This window comes from Acinonyx jubatus, chromosome B2 (assembly GCF_027475565.1).
Source record: "Acinonyx jubatus isolate Ajub_Pintada_27869175 chromosome B2, VMU_Ajub_asm_v1.0, whole genome shotgun sequence".
Taxonomy (NCBI): domain Eukaryota; kingdom Metazoa; phylum Chordata; class Mammalia; order Carnivora; family Felidae; genus Acinonyx; species Acinonyx jubatus.
Window position 1 is genome coordinate 100221998 of NC_069385.1, and position 13903 is coordinate 100235900.

A 13903-nucleotide genomic window follows, 5' to 3' on the forward strand; every position below is an offset into this window, starting at 1 on the left:
CCCTTTTTCCTTGCAATCAGAATTTTAATTTTATTTAGGTGAGGGGTAGCCAGAATCTTCAAAGGAGTTGAGAAATCTCTTCAAGCCCTCTGAGGATGCTTCCCTGGTGAGGTGAATCCAATTATGTTAGTTCTATTTGCCTTGCCCATGACTTGGTTTAGGAATGGGCATGTGATGTAATTCTAGCCAGTGAGGCAGTAGGAAAAAGTCTGGGGTTTCTGGGAAAGTTTTCTTTACTCTTCAAAATGCCCTCTCCTTCTTGTCTGATTTTTAGGTCTTATTGTATGAAGGATAGAAGGCCTGGAGCTGTTGCAGCTACTCTGTAGCCATGAGGGACAAGTCCAAGTCAAAAGCAAACACAGAGTGGCAAAGTGGAAAAATAGTGAGATCCTAGTTTTCGATGAATCGTTTACCCCTGGGAATGAACGAACTTAAGACTTCTTATTATGTGGGAAAATACATTTTCCATTTTTGGGGGATAATGATTGTATATATACCAGCCAAGGTAACAGCATCTCTCATTCAATCATTCATTCAACCAACACTTGATGAAAATATACCATGTGGGATTCCTATGCTTGGTGCCGTTGATATATGAGAGCAAATGATTAGTTTCCTGCCCTCAACGGTGACACTATCCAAAAGGGGGCAAAACTCACAGAAAAATACACTGACTCCAGAAGAATGTGCTGCTACCTGAGAGGTATGCACAAGGTACAGTATGCATGCCTCCAGCCTAGTACCCCGAAGACAGCTTTGTGAAGGAAGAGATACATGCTCTTTATCTTGAAGGATGGTTACTTCTTTGGCAAAGGACATGGAACAAAGGTCTTGTGAGGGGAACAAAGACAGAGATTGGGAACCACATGGTCTGTTCTGGAAAGAGGGGCTATTCCAGTTTAGTTAAGAGTTGGTGTGGCAGAATTATCAGCAGCCATAACAGGACAGGTGGAGAGAGGTAGATGGTATCCACCTGATCAGTGCCACGCTTTACGAAGCCTGAAATGCTACGGGAGGGTCCAGCAAAGGGAACTGTGTGCTGACCAGCTGCTCTGAGTCCTGGTTAGCCACCCACTAGTTATGTGGCCCTTGGTCATTTATGTGTCTCAAAACAGCTATAACGGGTTGGTAATAACTGTCTTGCCTCCCTCACAAGGCTACTGTCAAGTGCAATAGAAACACAAGAGGTTATTATTTCCTCCACCTCCAGATGTAACTATATATTCACCCATGCTTCATCTTTGCTCCAGCAAAGACAACCACTAGAGGAGTTCTCCCTCTTCCTCCTGTGGTTGGGGCTGTTTTCTAAGTCTCCTCCTTTGTTTCATCAATGATCTCTAGTATTAATAGTTTGAGTATTTTCAGTATTTCCTTCTCTCTCTCCTGTTTCTTCTCTTGCTCCAATCTCAAAAAATATATACAATTTAAAGATCCATCCTTCAATTCTCTATATCCGCCAAGACACCATCCATTTCCCTTTTTCTCACCAAATTTCTCAAAAGAATAGACTACTTTCTCACCTCCTTTTCTCATCTTCTATCCACCGGTAAGCCTTCTCCAATGTTAAAAATGGGCTCTCAAAAGCCAGAATGGCTGCATCAAGGGACTTCCTTTTATTCTCATCCTGCCTCCCCTAGCCTCTCCTTGTGAAATGCCTAGGCTGCGGCTTCCTCCATCCCTACAGTTTCCTTTTCCTCCTCCTCCTCCCTCAGTGTTTGGGGTTCCCTAGGATTCTGCCGACCTCAGGCTTTTCCTCACTCAGCACACTCTCCTTGGACCGCTTACTTAACCCCATGGTTTCAACAGTCCCATTGCAGATGAACCACAAACACCTTTAATTCTGATTTTTCCTCCCTAACTCCAGTCTAACAGCTTCCATCTGAGCTGTCAAAGTGGCGATTGGGATGTCTCATGACTCCTCAAGCCCAGCTTGTCCAAAGGTGAGGCCATCTTCAGCTCTCTTATGCCCACTCCTTCCTTCTCTGTTGTTCCACATAGAGTTTTTAATGGTCCCCCTATCACTATGTCATCCCAGCCTAGAGTTTTGACTCCGTTAACTCCTGTACATCTTATATTAAAGCAGTCACCAAACCCAGTCAAGAGGTCAGCGGGGGCTGTGGTCATCATCTGAAGGCTTCACTGGGACTAAAGGATCTGCTTCCAAGGTGGCAAGCCAGGCAAACTAGTGCTGGCTGTTGGCAGGAGGCCTCGGTTCCTTGCCATGTGGACCTCTCCATAAAGCTGCTTGCGTATCTTTACAACATGGCAGCCAGCTTCCCCCAGAACTAGTGACCTAAGACAAGACAGAAAGGGGAAAGGCAAAATGTGTTTTATGACCTACTCTTGGGAGCCTTACACCATCACTTATGCCATAGCCGCTAGAAGTGAGCCGCTAATTCCAGCCCACACTCAAGAGAGGGTATGGATTGAGAGAGACACAGAATCCGAAGTAGGCTCCAGGCTCTGAGGTGTCAGCACAGAGCCTGATGCGGTCCTCAAACTCACCGACCACGAGATCACGACCTGAGTTGAAGTGGAACACTTAACACTGAGCCACCCAGGAGCCCCTTGAGGACATATTTAAAAACCACCACACATGGATTATCTTATCTTTCTGTCTCTGGTAACAAGCAGTGTTTGCCACTCAGTACGTGCTCAGTAGATGTTTCTAATGGAATGATGTATTAAAGGGGGAGATACTGGAGGCAGGGTATCCAAGGTAACTAGTGTGGGCCAGGTGAAGAATGGTGGAAGTGGGGGCTGTTGGGAGAGATCCTGAGGTTCTAAGATTCATAGGGTCTATGAGTGACTGGATGGGAGGGGCTGAGAAGGGGTCCATTTGGGGTTGAAGATGGTTTTGAAACTAGGACTTTGGGATGGCTGACACAGGCATCTAGTACTTCCCCTGGGGGGTTGCAAGGTAATAAAATGCTAAAACATGCGTAGAAGAACACTTTGTCAGGGTTCCTGGATGGCTCAGTCAGTTAAGCGTCTGACTCTTGAAATCAGCTCAGGTCTTGATCCCAGGGTCGTGAGTTTGAGTCCTGCATTGTGCTCTACGCTCAGCGTGGAGCCTGCCTCAGATTCTCTCTCTCTCTGCTTTCTCCCCCACTCATGCTCTCTCTCTCTAAAATAATTTTTTTTTTTTAAAGAACACTTTGATTACATTTGAAAGGACTCAGGGCTCATCAGTATGAGCACTAAGCCATCCCCTTTACTTCAGGTTTCTCATTTATAAACGTAGAGGTTATAATACCTATACCCAGGACTTTCAGCCTGAACACAATGTTAACAGGTTAGCAATATCCCACCTTTTGCAAGAAATTCCCACCACGATATCCTCTACAAATGGTCATAGGGAACCAGGAGGAAAGAATTAGGTTGAACCGTGTGAAATGCTGGTATTTCAGTTTTGACCTAGAAAGAAACCGACTGGATGGAGGTTGACCTAATAGATGTGGCAGCAGTTTGAAAATTTGAACACCTTTTCACAGGTGTGATGCTCTGGAGTTCTTAATCTTTTTATTCCTTACATGTGTCAGGTCCAACTTTAAGAAAGGTCAGCCTTGGAGCACATGGGTGGCTCAGTCAGTGAAGGAACTGGCTCTTGATTTCAGCTTAGGTGACAATCTCCAGGTCCTGAGTTCCAGCCCCACAGTGTGCTTGGCAACAACAGCGTGGAGCCTGCTTGGGAATCTCTCTCTCCCTCTCCCCCACTCCCTGCTTGTTCTCTCTTTCACAAAAATAAATAAACATTAAAAAAAAAAAGGTCAGCCTTGAAGTTAAATGAGGTTTAGTCCTATATAGCCATTACTTTCCCATTTCCTGAAGTCAGATAAAGAAACTAAAGACCAAAGACTGTGTGCTAAATACTGAGTGAAGAAACTACAGATGTCAAATTTATCTAGGAAGTCAAGACAAGCCTAGTCTCAATCACATTTCATACATTGTGCCATATTTAAGAAACCCTATTTACTTAGTGAAATAACTGTGGACCTCATGAAAAAGAGAATGGAAATTAAATAGTTCTTTGTTCATTTTATATTTTTGCACATCTAGAAAGTGATTAGTTGACTCCTTCATCACTGGTAGGAATAAATCCAATATTTGCCTATATAAATTAACTTATTAAAAATACCTTTTGTCCTTTCCAGGAGTACTTTTTAATATTAAATAAAAATTTTCCATGAAAAGGTGCCTTCTTTCTTTCTTCTTCAGTGTTTATTCTTCAGGTCAATTAATATTGAAGGTAGACTTTGGGTAAGACGTGTAAACTAATTCATAATAGCACAAACGTCTCTCAGAGAAGTTAGCAAAACTGCACCCATCCATCCACTCCCCTCATTGGAATCCAAGCTTCCCAGGGCCAGGTCTTTTTTTGTTTGCTGCATATTCCCAGCGATCTGAAACGTGCTTAAGCCACTGCGAGCTCTCAATAAATACTTGGTTGACCGTCCATTCATTGATCATCCGTGCAGGCGCTGCGGCCAGCAAGAAGGCCGGCCTGCAGTTCCCCTCCCTCCACCGGACCTGAGCGGCTCTCAGCCCTGCAACCCCGGGAGTATCCGGCTGCCTGGCCCACCCCTCGGCCCGGCCGCCGCCTCCCTGGCCCTTCCCCTCCCGCGGAGGAAGGAGCGGGCGCCGAGAAGTGGGAAACCCGGGCCCACTTCCTGTCCCGGCAAGGCCGGGCGTCAGCGCCCCCTGCGGCCTGCTCTCTGGGCGCGGGAGGCGGCCGGGCCGCAGCAGAGAGCATGCACTGGGGCGCCGCAGCGGCGGGCCGGGACGAGGGCGCGGGGCCAGGGGGACCTGGCCGCGCTGGTAGCCCCGCGCGCCGGGCCGGCCCCACCCCGCCCCGCGCGTCCCGGCGGCGAGAGGGTTAAGCGCGCGGGGGGCGGGGCCGCAGCGAGCCCTGAGCGCCTAGTGTGGGCCGCGGGTGGGGAGGGGGCTGCGGCCGGGGGCGGTTCCGGGCGGAGGGGGCGGGGGCGGGGGCGGGCGGAGGAAGGGGGCGGGCCCCAGAAGTTGTTCGGCGCTAGGCCGGCGGGCGGGAGGGCGAGCGGGCAGCGGGCCGGCGGGCGGACCGGGCCGGGGCTGGAGAAGTTTGCGCGGCGGCTCGAGAGCGCAGGGTGCGGGCCCCGCCGGCCGCTGCGCGCCCGCTGCCATGGCTTTCCGCAGGAGGACGAAAAGTTACCCGCTCTTCAGCCAGGAGTTCGTCATCCACAACCATGCGGACATCGGCTTCTGCCTGGTGCTCTGCGTCCTCATCGGGCTTATGTTCGAGGTGAGCGAGACTGGGGAGGGGGTGCCCCCTCTCGTGCGTCGGCCGGCGTAGCCCTGCAGGTTCCGCGGGTACTCGTCTGAGCTGGGGAACCTGGCTGCCATGTACGCTCTCTGCGCCCCGGCTTTGTGCACTCTACGCCCCTTGGCCTCCGGGTCAGCCCGGACGCCACCCTCAGCAATGCGCCGTGGCAGCCGTGCCCTGCTCTGCCGCCCCCTGGAGCACCCACCCCATCTTGCAGCGCTCTCTGCAGCCCTGGATCCTAAGCCTGGCTTCGAACCAACCGCAGCGCTGCCACCCTGGCCCGACCAGTGGGGTTTCCTTTCTGGTGTCCGGGAGCCAAGCCCGGAGACTCCCAGACCCGCAGTCATTGCACAACTCTCCCCCTCCCGAGCGGTGGCTGCCAGCTTCTCTGGGCTTTTCCAGTGGGAGGGACCCTGACTCTTTTCCACCCTCCCATCTGATTTTCCGGGTCTTTTGCATCCTCACCTCTGAAACGTGCTCAGGGTGTTCACGTGTGGCCCTGGCCCCATCCCAGCAGTGCCCTTCTGCCATCCTCCCCCCGCCCCCCCCGCCTTCTTTTGCCCTTGCCTAAAAGGCCAGGTTCCATATACCCTTTATGACCCTGTGGACTGTTCCTTTAGAGCCATCTGTAGTGGACCCAGAGCTTCTCACCCGTTACAGGGGCAGGGAGAGAGATGGAAATACTCTCTGCTTTAGGGGAAAGGTGCTTCTCTCAGAGCTGTGGGGGTGGGGGACGAGGATGGGGTCCTACCAGGGACAGCAGTGCACTGGTGCAGGCCTCACCAAGCAGAGAGTTAGTGTGTTAGTGAGCCTCCTGGGGGTCAGAATCCGAGGGGGTCCAGGGAACGACTGACTGTGCTCCGGAGAGGGAGACAAATGTTATATTCAAAGTGGGAGGAACTGGAGGAAAGTGAGTCTAGGGCTTGCTGTGGTGTATCTTGTCTCAGGAGTGAGATTACGTATGAGTGACACTCCCCTCACTCTCGCCGGGTCCTTCCTGCTGGGTAGGATTGCTTATCTGCGTTCTCAGGGATGGGATAGGAAGCTGTAATCATTTATGAACTGCTTCGGAGATGAAGGGTTCCTAGTGTGGCTGATTTCTCCCTCTGTGTCCCTCTGTCTCCTCTCTAAGGATGGCAAGGGTTCTCCTTGGCCGGTGAAGCTGCCCTCAGGCTGGGGACATTCTTGTGGTGGTGAGTCAGGGTTGGATGTGTGAATGTGTCCTTGGCTGGGCTTCAGGGTCTGTAGGAGATAAACCTGGGATCAGGATTGGGGTCTGTACTCCAGCTTTTGGTAGTGCTTCTCCATTTCAGCTCCTCCCTCCCTCCCTCCCTTCTTCCTCTCCTACCCCCCACCCCCACCCCCCAGCTCTCATGGTATATTGACCCTGACTCTGTCAAGCCAGGGTCATCCCTGGGTCCCAGTCTCTGCTCTGTCACTAGTCAGACTGAAAAATTGACTGCAGCCTCAGTTTCCTCATCATTAAAGAGGTTAGTAAAACCTGTCTTCCTCACAAGGTTAGTTATTGTAACGTTTAACTGAGATCATATAAACGATAAAAGCCAGAAGAGATTCTACAAATGTGACAAATTGCTTGTTCCTGAAGGCCTGTTGTTATTGATCATACTACTAGCTTAATGAAATAAGAGAGAATTTTGTTTTGTCCAGCCAATACCCTCAGTATCTATTTGCTGTCCTCCATTCTAAGAGGCCTCCGAGTGTGCAGTGTCACCAGTCTTGGAGGGTGTGGTTGGAAAGACACATGTGACAGCTGGAGACCTCAGAGCCACATGCTATACAGCCAGCAGAGCCTCTTGCATAGCCTTATGGCCCTCTTTGCTGTGTTTCAGGCATTTGCTAAGGTTTGTGGCTCTGTGGGTTTTATCTTTGCTTGAAAGAGCTGCTTAGGGTTTGAGTTTGGTATCTCCTTCCCTCTCTGGCCTTTAGTCTTCTGGAAAGTCCTACACATTAAACCTGGAGTTTTGTGGGAGTTGAAAAGTGCAAGGAACCCTTAATTCCACTACCTGACAGAAGAGAAAGGTCCAGGGTAGAAGAAATAACAACAAAAATGCCTTCCCTGATTTCCCCTCTTGGGACTGGACTGGGGAGCATGGAGAAGGCCCTGGCTGTGAAATGCCTGCGGACTCCCTCTTGCCACCACCCTCTCCCTACAGAAGCTTAGACCTACAGCGGTTGGGCTTATAGGGCATCGGAGGTACCTTGTGATATTGGTGATGTATGCTGGTATGTGAGAGGGTCATGCCCAAACTTCCCTTGTGAAGGACATGTGTTCTGCTGTGTTAGGCACAAAGGTTCTTGTTGTCTATACCTAACAACTGACTCCACAGAGATAGGAGAGACAGCCAGATTTTTGGAGCTCTGCTCTCCCTACTGAATGAGAGCAGAAAGAGCTCAGTTACTCCCAAAGGACCTCAGAGGAACACCTGTGGGCATCTTCACATTTGGAGTAAAGCCATAACCCAGCATAGGACTTACTAGATATTACTTAGGGTTCTGGGTTCTCCCCTGGAGGACTGGTGTATATGTAGGGTACATATGAGCGAGGCAGTCCAGCACTTAACATGCTTTTTCATAGAAGTGAGGACAGAAGGAGGGGGAAGGGAAAGGGGGACACAGGGAGAGAGGATGTCAGGCTCTTGGGTTTCTGACTTGGGGCAGGGCTAGGATTCCTTCATTCAGAAGCTGAGTCAGGAAAACGCAGTTATGATTCTTCCCACAAAGAGTGACCCTCCTGGCCGCTCCTCCCTCTGGGGTCCCCTGCCCAGCTTCTGCCAATGAGCGGGACCCCACTGCCCCCACCCCAGGCAGCCACAGCCCCTCGCATCCCAACAGGCCGCCATCTCACCTTGCCCCTTCCCCAACTCACCCTCAGCTCGCCAGCATTTAGAGGGGCTTTCATTTCCCCCTCAGGGATCCTAGGACTTGAGTTCTGTCTCCTGGGAGATGATGACTCCAAATTTCCTCCCTCGGGGGATCCCTTCCTTTGGGAACACACATGAAGAGGTGCCCCTCCCTCCTCCTTTTGGTTTAGTTTTGGGCTGTCCTAAAATTCCTTCTCCCATTTCCAAGGCAGGGGTGGATTCTTTGCCCTGAACCCAGGTTTCCTTTCCATTCTGCAATGCTGTTTGGAATAGAGCTGTTCTGTGCAGCCACAGCACTTGGCTAAAAAATGTCAGGAATGTGGAGCTTTATTTTCCCCCTCCTTCCCTTCCAGCTCTCTCTTTCTTAACTCTGGCTTTTGGGGGAGTTGGTGCAAGTGGGAGTTTTCTACCCCACGGTTTGGTCCTGCAGTCCTGTCTTTGGTGGAGTCCAGTCTGACTCCCCTTCAGGGTGTGGGCGGCCAGCCGGGGGTGTGTGTGTGTGCGTCAGATTTGAAAGCTGCCTGCCCCTCCCCTTTCCCTTTGCTTTCCAGTGTCCCGTTCAGTGCCACGTTTCAAACTGAAACAGGCAGGGGAAGAGGAAAAGTCTCTCATTAGTGAATGGAGAATGAGGAAAAAGTGGAGGGTGGGGGGGGGAGCATCGAACAGAGAGGAAGCAATTATACATTACCTCTAAAATGTCATTTTGAAACAGAAACTTTTTTGTTGATTTTAAAGCTCATTCGCAGGCCCTGCGGGCTCTGTAGCATGGAAATGTTTCTAGAACTCTAGGCCTGTCATTTGTAGGTTCGGCTCCTGTTTGGTCTGTGATGACTTGAGGGTTTAGGACCCAGAGAACTTTTCTGGTAGCGGCTGGTTTTGCTTCTTTTGGAGGTAGATGTGGAAGAGCTGCCTTCTTCCCTGTTCCGGACACCGTGATTGACTTGTCAGAATGATGTGCCTGCAGCACGTACAATGGCAGTCCTGTTAACACACAGGTTCCATGGCTCCAGCTCACACCCTCCCAGACGCACCTGTAGGCATTATGACCTGCGTGAGGCTGCTGGTCCTGTCTGATTATTAGCCTTGTGAAACAGTTTTGCTTCTGTCGTATTTCTGTGAAGAGGTATGTAAATGGCACAGGCATGCGTCTGTGGACAGATGTTGTTTCTTGGACTACCTTCAGGGTGCTTTTGAAGATGTCTCTTTGCCAGCTTTTGTAGCTTTTGACTTTATACATCATCCTCACTGGCCTCTGACTTAGTCGATTAGTGGTGTTCTAGAGAAATTAGTCAAGGGAAACTGAGAAGGGTCACTTATTCTCTTGGGTGCTCTCATTCTGTGGTTGGATTTCCACACACATTGCTCAGTGATCTGAGCAACAGAGCAGAAATTTGGAGCTAGTTTCTCTCCTGGTCAAGCCTCAAGTGTAACTGTATCCTATGGGACTTAATGGTGAATCAGCTATCCCTGTTTCTTCCCTTGGCAAAAATGTGCTCTCCGGAAAGGGGGTGTTGATCAGTGAGTTTTTAACCCTTATCTCAGGATGAAGACTGATACCTGTAAAAATGCCCGGCACTCTGCCTGGCACATGGGCACTTAGTCGATGGTCTCAACAAACACGCCCATCACTGCTGCTCTTGGCTTCATTGTTGGGTCTGTGAGTACATCTTCCACCATCAGACTGGCTTGTTGGGCACGGGGGCTGCATTTCATTTTAGATCTGACATGTTTTGCGATGAGACCTTGCCCCCAAGTTTTCCAGTGCTGGCCATTTGCTCACCAAAGGGGATGATTGCTCTACCCTGGGTCCCTCGTTTTCCCCAGGGAGCCTGTGGTACGGTGTTCTTTGGAGAACATCTGTTTTCTCTCTGACATCTGTCTCGTTAGAACACGGGCTGTGGGGTCTCTGTGCGGCCACTGTCAGCCGGTGGAGGAGTAAAAACCATGAGGAGATTGCCCCGTGAGCTAAATAGGTGCCCCTTTTCTCTTGCTCACTCCGTTTTCTGAGCCCTCAGTTGCTCGTTTCTCGGGGGCACTGTCCAGACCAGTCACAACAGAGCGCCTCAGTCCTGACTGTTGGTAGAGCACACGTGTTGCTATGGTGAAAACTTCACTCTGGCAGGCATGAGCTCCCTTTTGATCTGCTTTGTCGTGGGCAGGGGCCCCAGAAATCACTCTGTGGCATAGCTGATGTACCTCCCGTTCCCACCCTGATAAATGACGAAGCCAGAGGGTTGATAAGACCGGATTAGAGTTCCCAAACTCCAGAAGTGCTTTCTAATCAGCGAGAGCACTATTAGCAGGCTTTGGTGGGAAATTGCACTGATACTATCTCTTAACCTTTTCATCCAGCGCTGTGTATCTGGTATCCATTGGTACCTAATGGTTAAAGAAAGGGGGAAAAAAAAAGAGGAAAAGAAAACAGTAAAACTACTAACATGGCTCCTGACACAGCCTTTCTTATTTCACAAGCAGACCTTTATCTTTTACACAGTCTATTGCTTTGCCTTGATTTACCTCCGCTGTCTCAAATGGCCCACGGTAGAGGAGAACCCAACTCAACCTAGTCACAGCTGGTTGACGGTGCAAGTTCACTGTGTGGTTTAAAGAGCTTTGCAGGCAGCTCTTCTGACCAGTGCAGGTTCACACAGCTTTCTTTGCTTTTCAACAGAGGAAGTGGAGCCAGATTGGAGGCGGGTGGGGGAGGGTGCTCTGAGGCCCCTGGAGCCCACTGGTGAGTTTGTGGGAGCTTAGGGTTAGGTGAGGCGCTGCTCTGTGGCTCTCCGCCTGAGCCACGTTGCCTCTTGACGGCTTCCCTCATTTGTCTGGATGGGTTGGCAACACTTGACATCTGCAAAATGCTTTACTAGCCTCACCCTGTAATCTGGATGGTTTATGGGGGTTGTCATACCCATCCAGAGCCTGGCTTCCAGAGGAGAGACTTGGCCAAGGACCATTCCCTCCTAGTCAGAGTTGGAGCCAAAATAAGAATTCAGCAACGTCTGGCTCACATTTAGAGCTCAGCCCTAATGCTTCCATGAACGAGGAGTCTATGGAATGTAGCCACAGGCTGCTTTATTTTTCTTTGTCTGAGTGGAATCTGTTTATTACCTGGAAGTAATGTCTGCAGGTCATTGTTCCACTTGGAGGCTTTTCTGCCTGGAACAGTCATTGAGATTTGCATCTCCCTGAAAGAGATGACAGAGGATGACCCAAATGTGTGTATCACATGGGAACATAGGTGAATGGGCAGGGGCTTTACCTACTGTGAAAGTTCCTGCCTGTTATTAGCCAGCATCTGTGGAAGAATAGTTTCCTCTGGCTGTTGTATTTTCATTGCCCTTAGGGTCAAGTTAATATTGTGGCCATAGCTCAAGGGCATATCTTTTCTTCGCATTTCCCAAGATTAAGGATTAGAGGGAAACCTAGAAGTCATCTACTATGTCTATAGAAGAGGATAATAGACTCCCAGAGGTTGGGAGATTTGCCCAGGATAGTAGACGGAAGTTTTGGCAAATGTGGGGCTTGAGCATACATCTTCTGACTCAAGTCTAGGGAATTTTCTATGTGTTTATTTGCTCCCTGGAATTCTCGATGCTGCCTTTGAGTGCCACGGTATGTGTAGAAGCCTTGCAATTGATACATCTTTCTTAAGTGTGCTATGTTCATTAGTTTGGCAACTGTTTATTGAGTTCCTGCTGTGTTCCTGTGTTGAGTTCTGGGAACGCAGATGAATAAGGTGGGGTCCTTGTCCTCAGAGAGGTCACTGTGTGGTAGCTTAAAGCTGGTAAGCTATTTGTGGAGGGGAGTCAGGCCTTGAACTTGATGTAAATGGCAGGTGCAGCTTATAGGCAGACTGTTGGGCCTCAACCTTAAGCCACTGCTGTTGCTGGAAGGGGATGGTTTCTTAAATGTAGACTCGACACCCTGAGTGTGGAGTTGTCAGTAGTTAGGGGACAAGAGTGGTGGTCATTTCTAGATACCTTGTGAGGCACAGCTGGTGCTCTTAAACTTTACAGCTTTGTGAATAAGTGAACTGACCAAAGGCTTTGTGTGTGTGTGTTTGTTTGTGTGTGTGTGCGTGCGCGCGCATGTATGCACATGTCCATGTGCACGTGCCACAGATGTGATTTCTAACACCAGGAGGTCTTTATTGATTGAGATTAGGAGAGCTCTTCCATATGATTTAAGATTTTTACCATAAAACTCCAACATGATCTGAAATGTACCTTTGGGTTAGTGGAGGTGATGATCACACCTGGGGTGAAAAGGACTTATGACTCTGAGCCTCAGTTGCCCTGTCTTTGCAGTAGGGAGAAGATTTCTTAACAAAGCTCCTGAATTTTATAAGAGCAGAGCATTTCCTTTTTTACTTTATTTATTCATTTTATTTTTTTAAGTAGGTTCTATGCCCAACATGGGGCTTAAACTCATGACCTGGAGATCAGGAGTTGCGTGCTCCACTGACTGAGCCAGCCGGGCGCCCCAGGGCCGAGTATTATTATCAGTTTGTTGCTTCATTTTTATCATAAAGATGTAGAGAATCTCTGCAGAGAGTTTTTAAAAGAGACTTTGTAGTGACCCACCAGTATTCTGAAGATTTCTGTGGCTTTTGGGGAGACAGAAGGGTGTGTCCTACTTCAAGACAAAGGATAGAGAGGTGATTTTTACAGCCTACCTCTCCCCCAGCTGCTTGCTTTGAGGAATGCCCAGGATCACACTGGTTTGTCAACAAGTGTGTTTGTGCCTGGTATAGGGTGGGATCTGCCAAAAGATAGTGTTGCGAGTCTGTGAGAATGTGGCTTTAGGTTTAAAGGTACCAGGGATGTATTATGGGCTCCTTTCCTGAATGTTAAAAGCAGGCTGGGGGTTCCTGACCTGAAGGATCAATTCCAGGGTAAGCAGGACTCCCCTCCAGCAATGCCTGAAGCCCTGCAGGAAATCACCAGGCCTGCTTCACAATGCCTGGTTTCCTGCTGAGAATTCCTTGGAACTTGGAGCAGAATTGCACTTTTTAGACCCAACACTTCTGGAGTTGAGAGTGTGTTTAGTGTGTAGCATGACTTTGTACTGGATCAACTTTTGACCTCGTTGGGCAAGGACACACTTGTTTGTATGGATTTTGTGACTGTTGGCCTGGAAGGTGGAAAGGGATGGTTGATAGCTGCTTTCTTTTCCTTTTTTTTTTTTTTTAATTGCAGTTTGCTCTCTGGTTTGGCATGAAGTGTGAACACATGTTCCTCTTCCAGAGTCCTCGAGGCTTGAGCTGTCCTCAGGCCTGGATACTCCCTTGGGTCCTGCCACTAAATAGCTGCATGGCCCATTCAAGCTGCTCAGCTCTCTGGGCCCCATTGCTTCCCGGGCTGTCTCTTGTTCTGTGGCTCAGTCATGCCCGTTTAACGTGGTGATGTACAACAGGGCTGGGGATGTGTAGACAACTTAAGTTGTCAGTCAGAAATTGGGAGGGGAGGAAAGGGGGCACCTTCCTTCCCCCTCTTCTCCCCCAGCCATATAGATTTTGGGGTTAGTCAGAATAAAGTTGTGCCTCCATCGGGTTAAGTGGTCTCAACTTCTCATCTTAGTTTCATTTCTTCTTTGCGTCGAAATCAGGTTCTAGCCTAAATTTGGGTTTGATGCAGAGTCCAGCTTAGTGGAACCAGCTTTGGAAAAGGAGAAAATCCTTATATTAGAAAGGAACTGTCTGGAGTCAGGGGAGAGGCTA

General features: G+C 49.4%; 1 protein-coding gene across 2 annotated transcripts in view; it reads left to right on the forward strand.

The window, feature by feature from the left end:
• Positions 1–5023: 5023 nt before the first annotated feature.
• TRAM2 (translocation associated membrane protein 2) overlaps positions 5024–13903 on the forward strand; it is an 81918-nt gene continuing 73038 nt past the window's right edge. For both annotated transcript variants that reach the window (XM_027057575.2, XM_027057576.2), the window contains exon 1: positions 5024–5278. In XM_027057575.2, the coding sequence (XP_026913376.1) occupies positions 5159–5278 (120 nt within the window). In that variant the 5' untranslated portion in view covers positions 5024–5158. The remainder of the gene's footprint in view (positions 5279–13903) is intronic.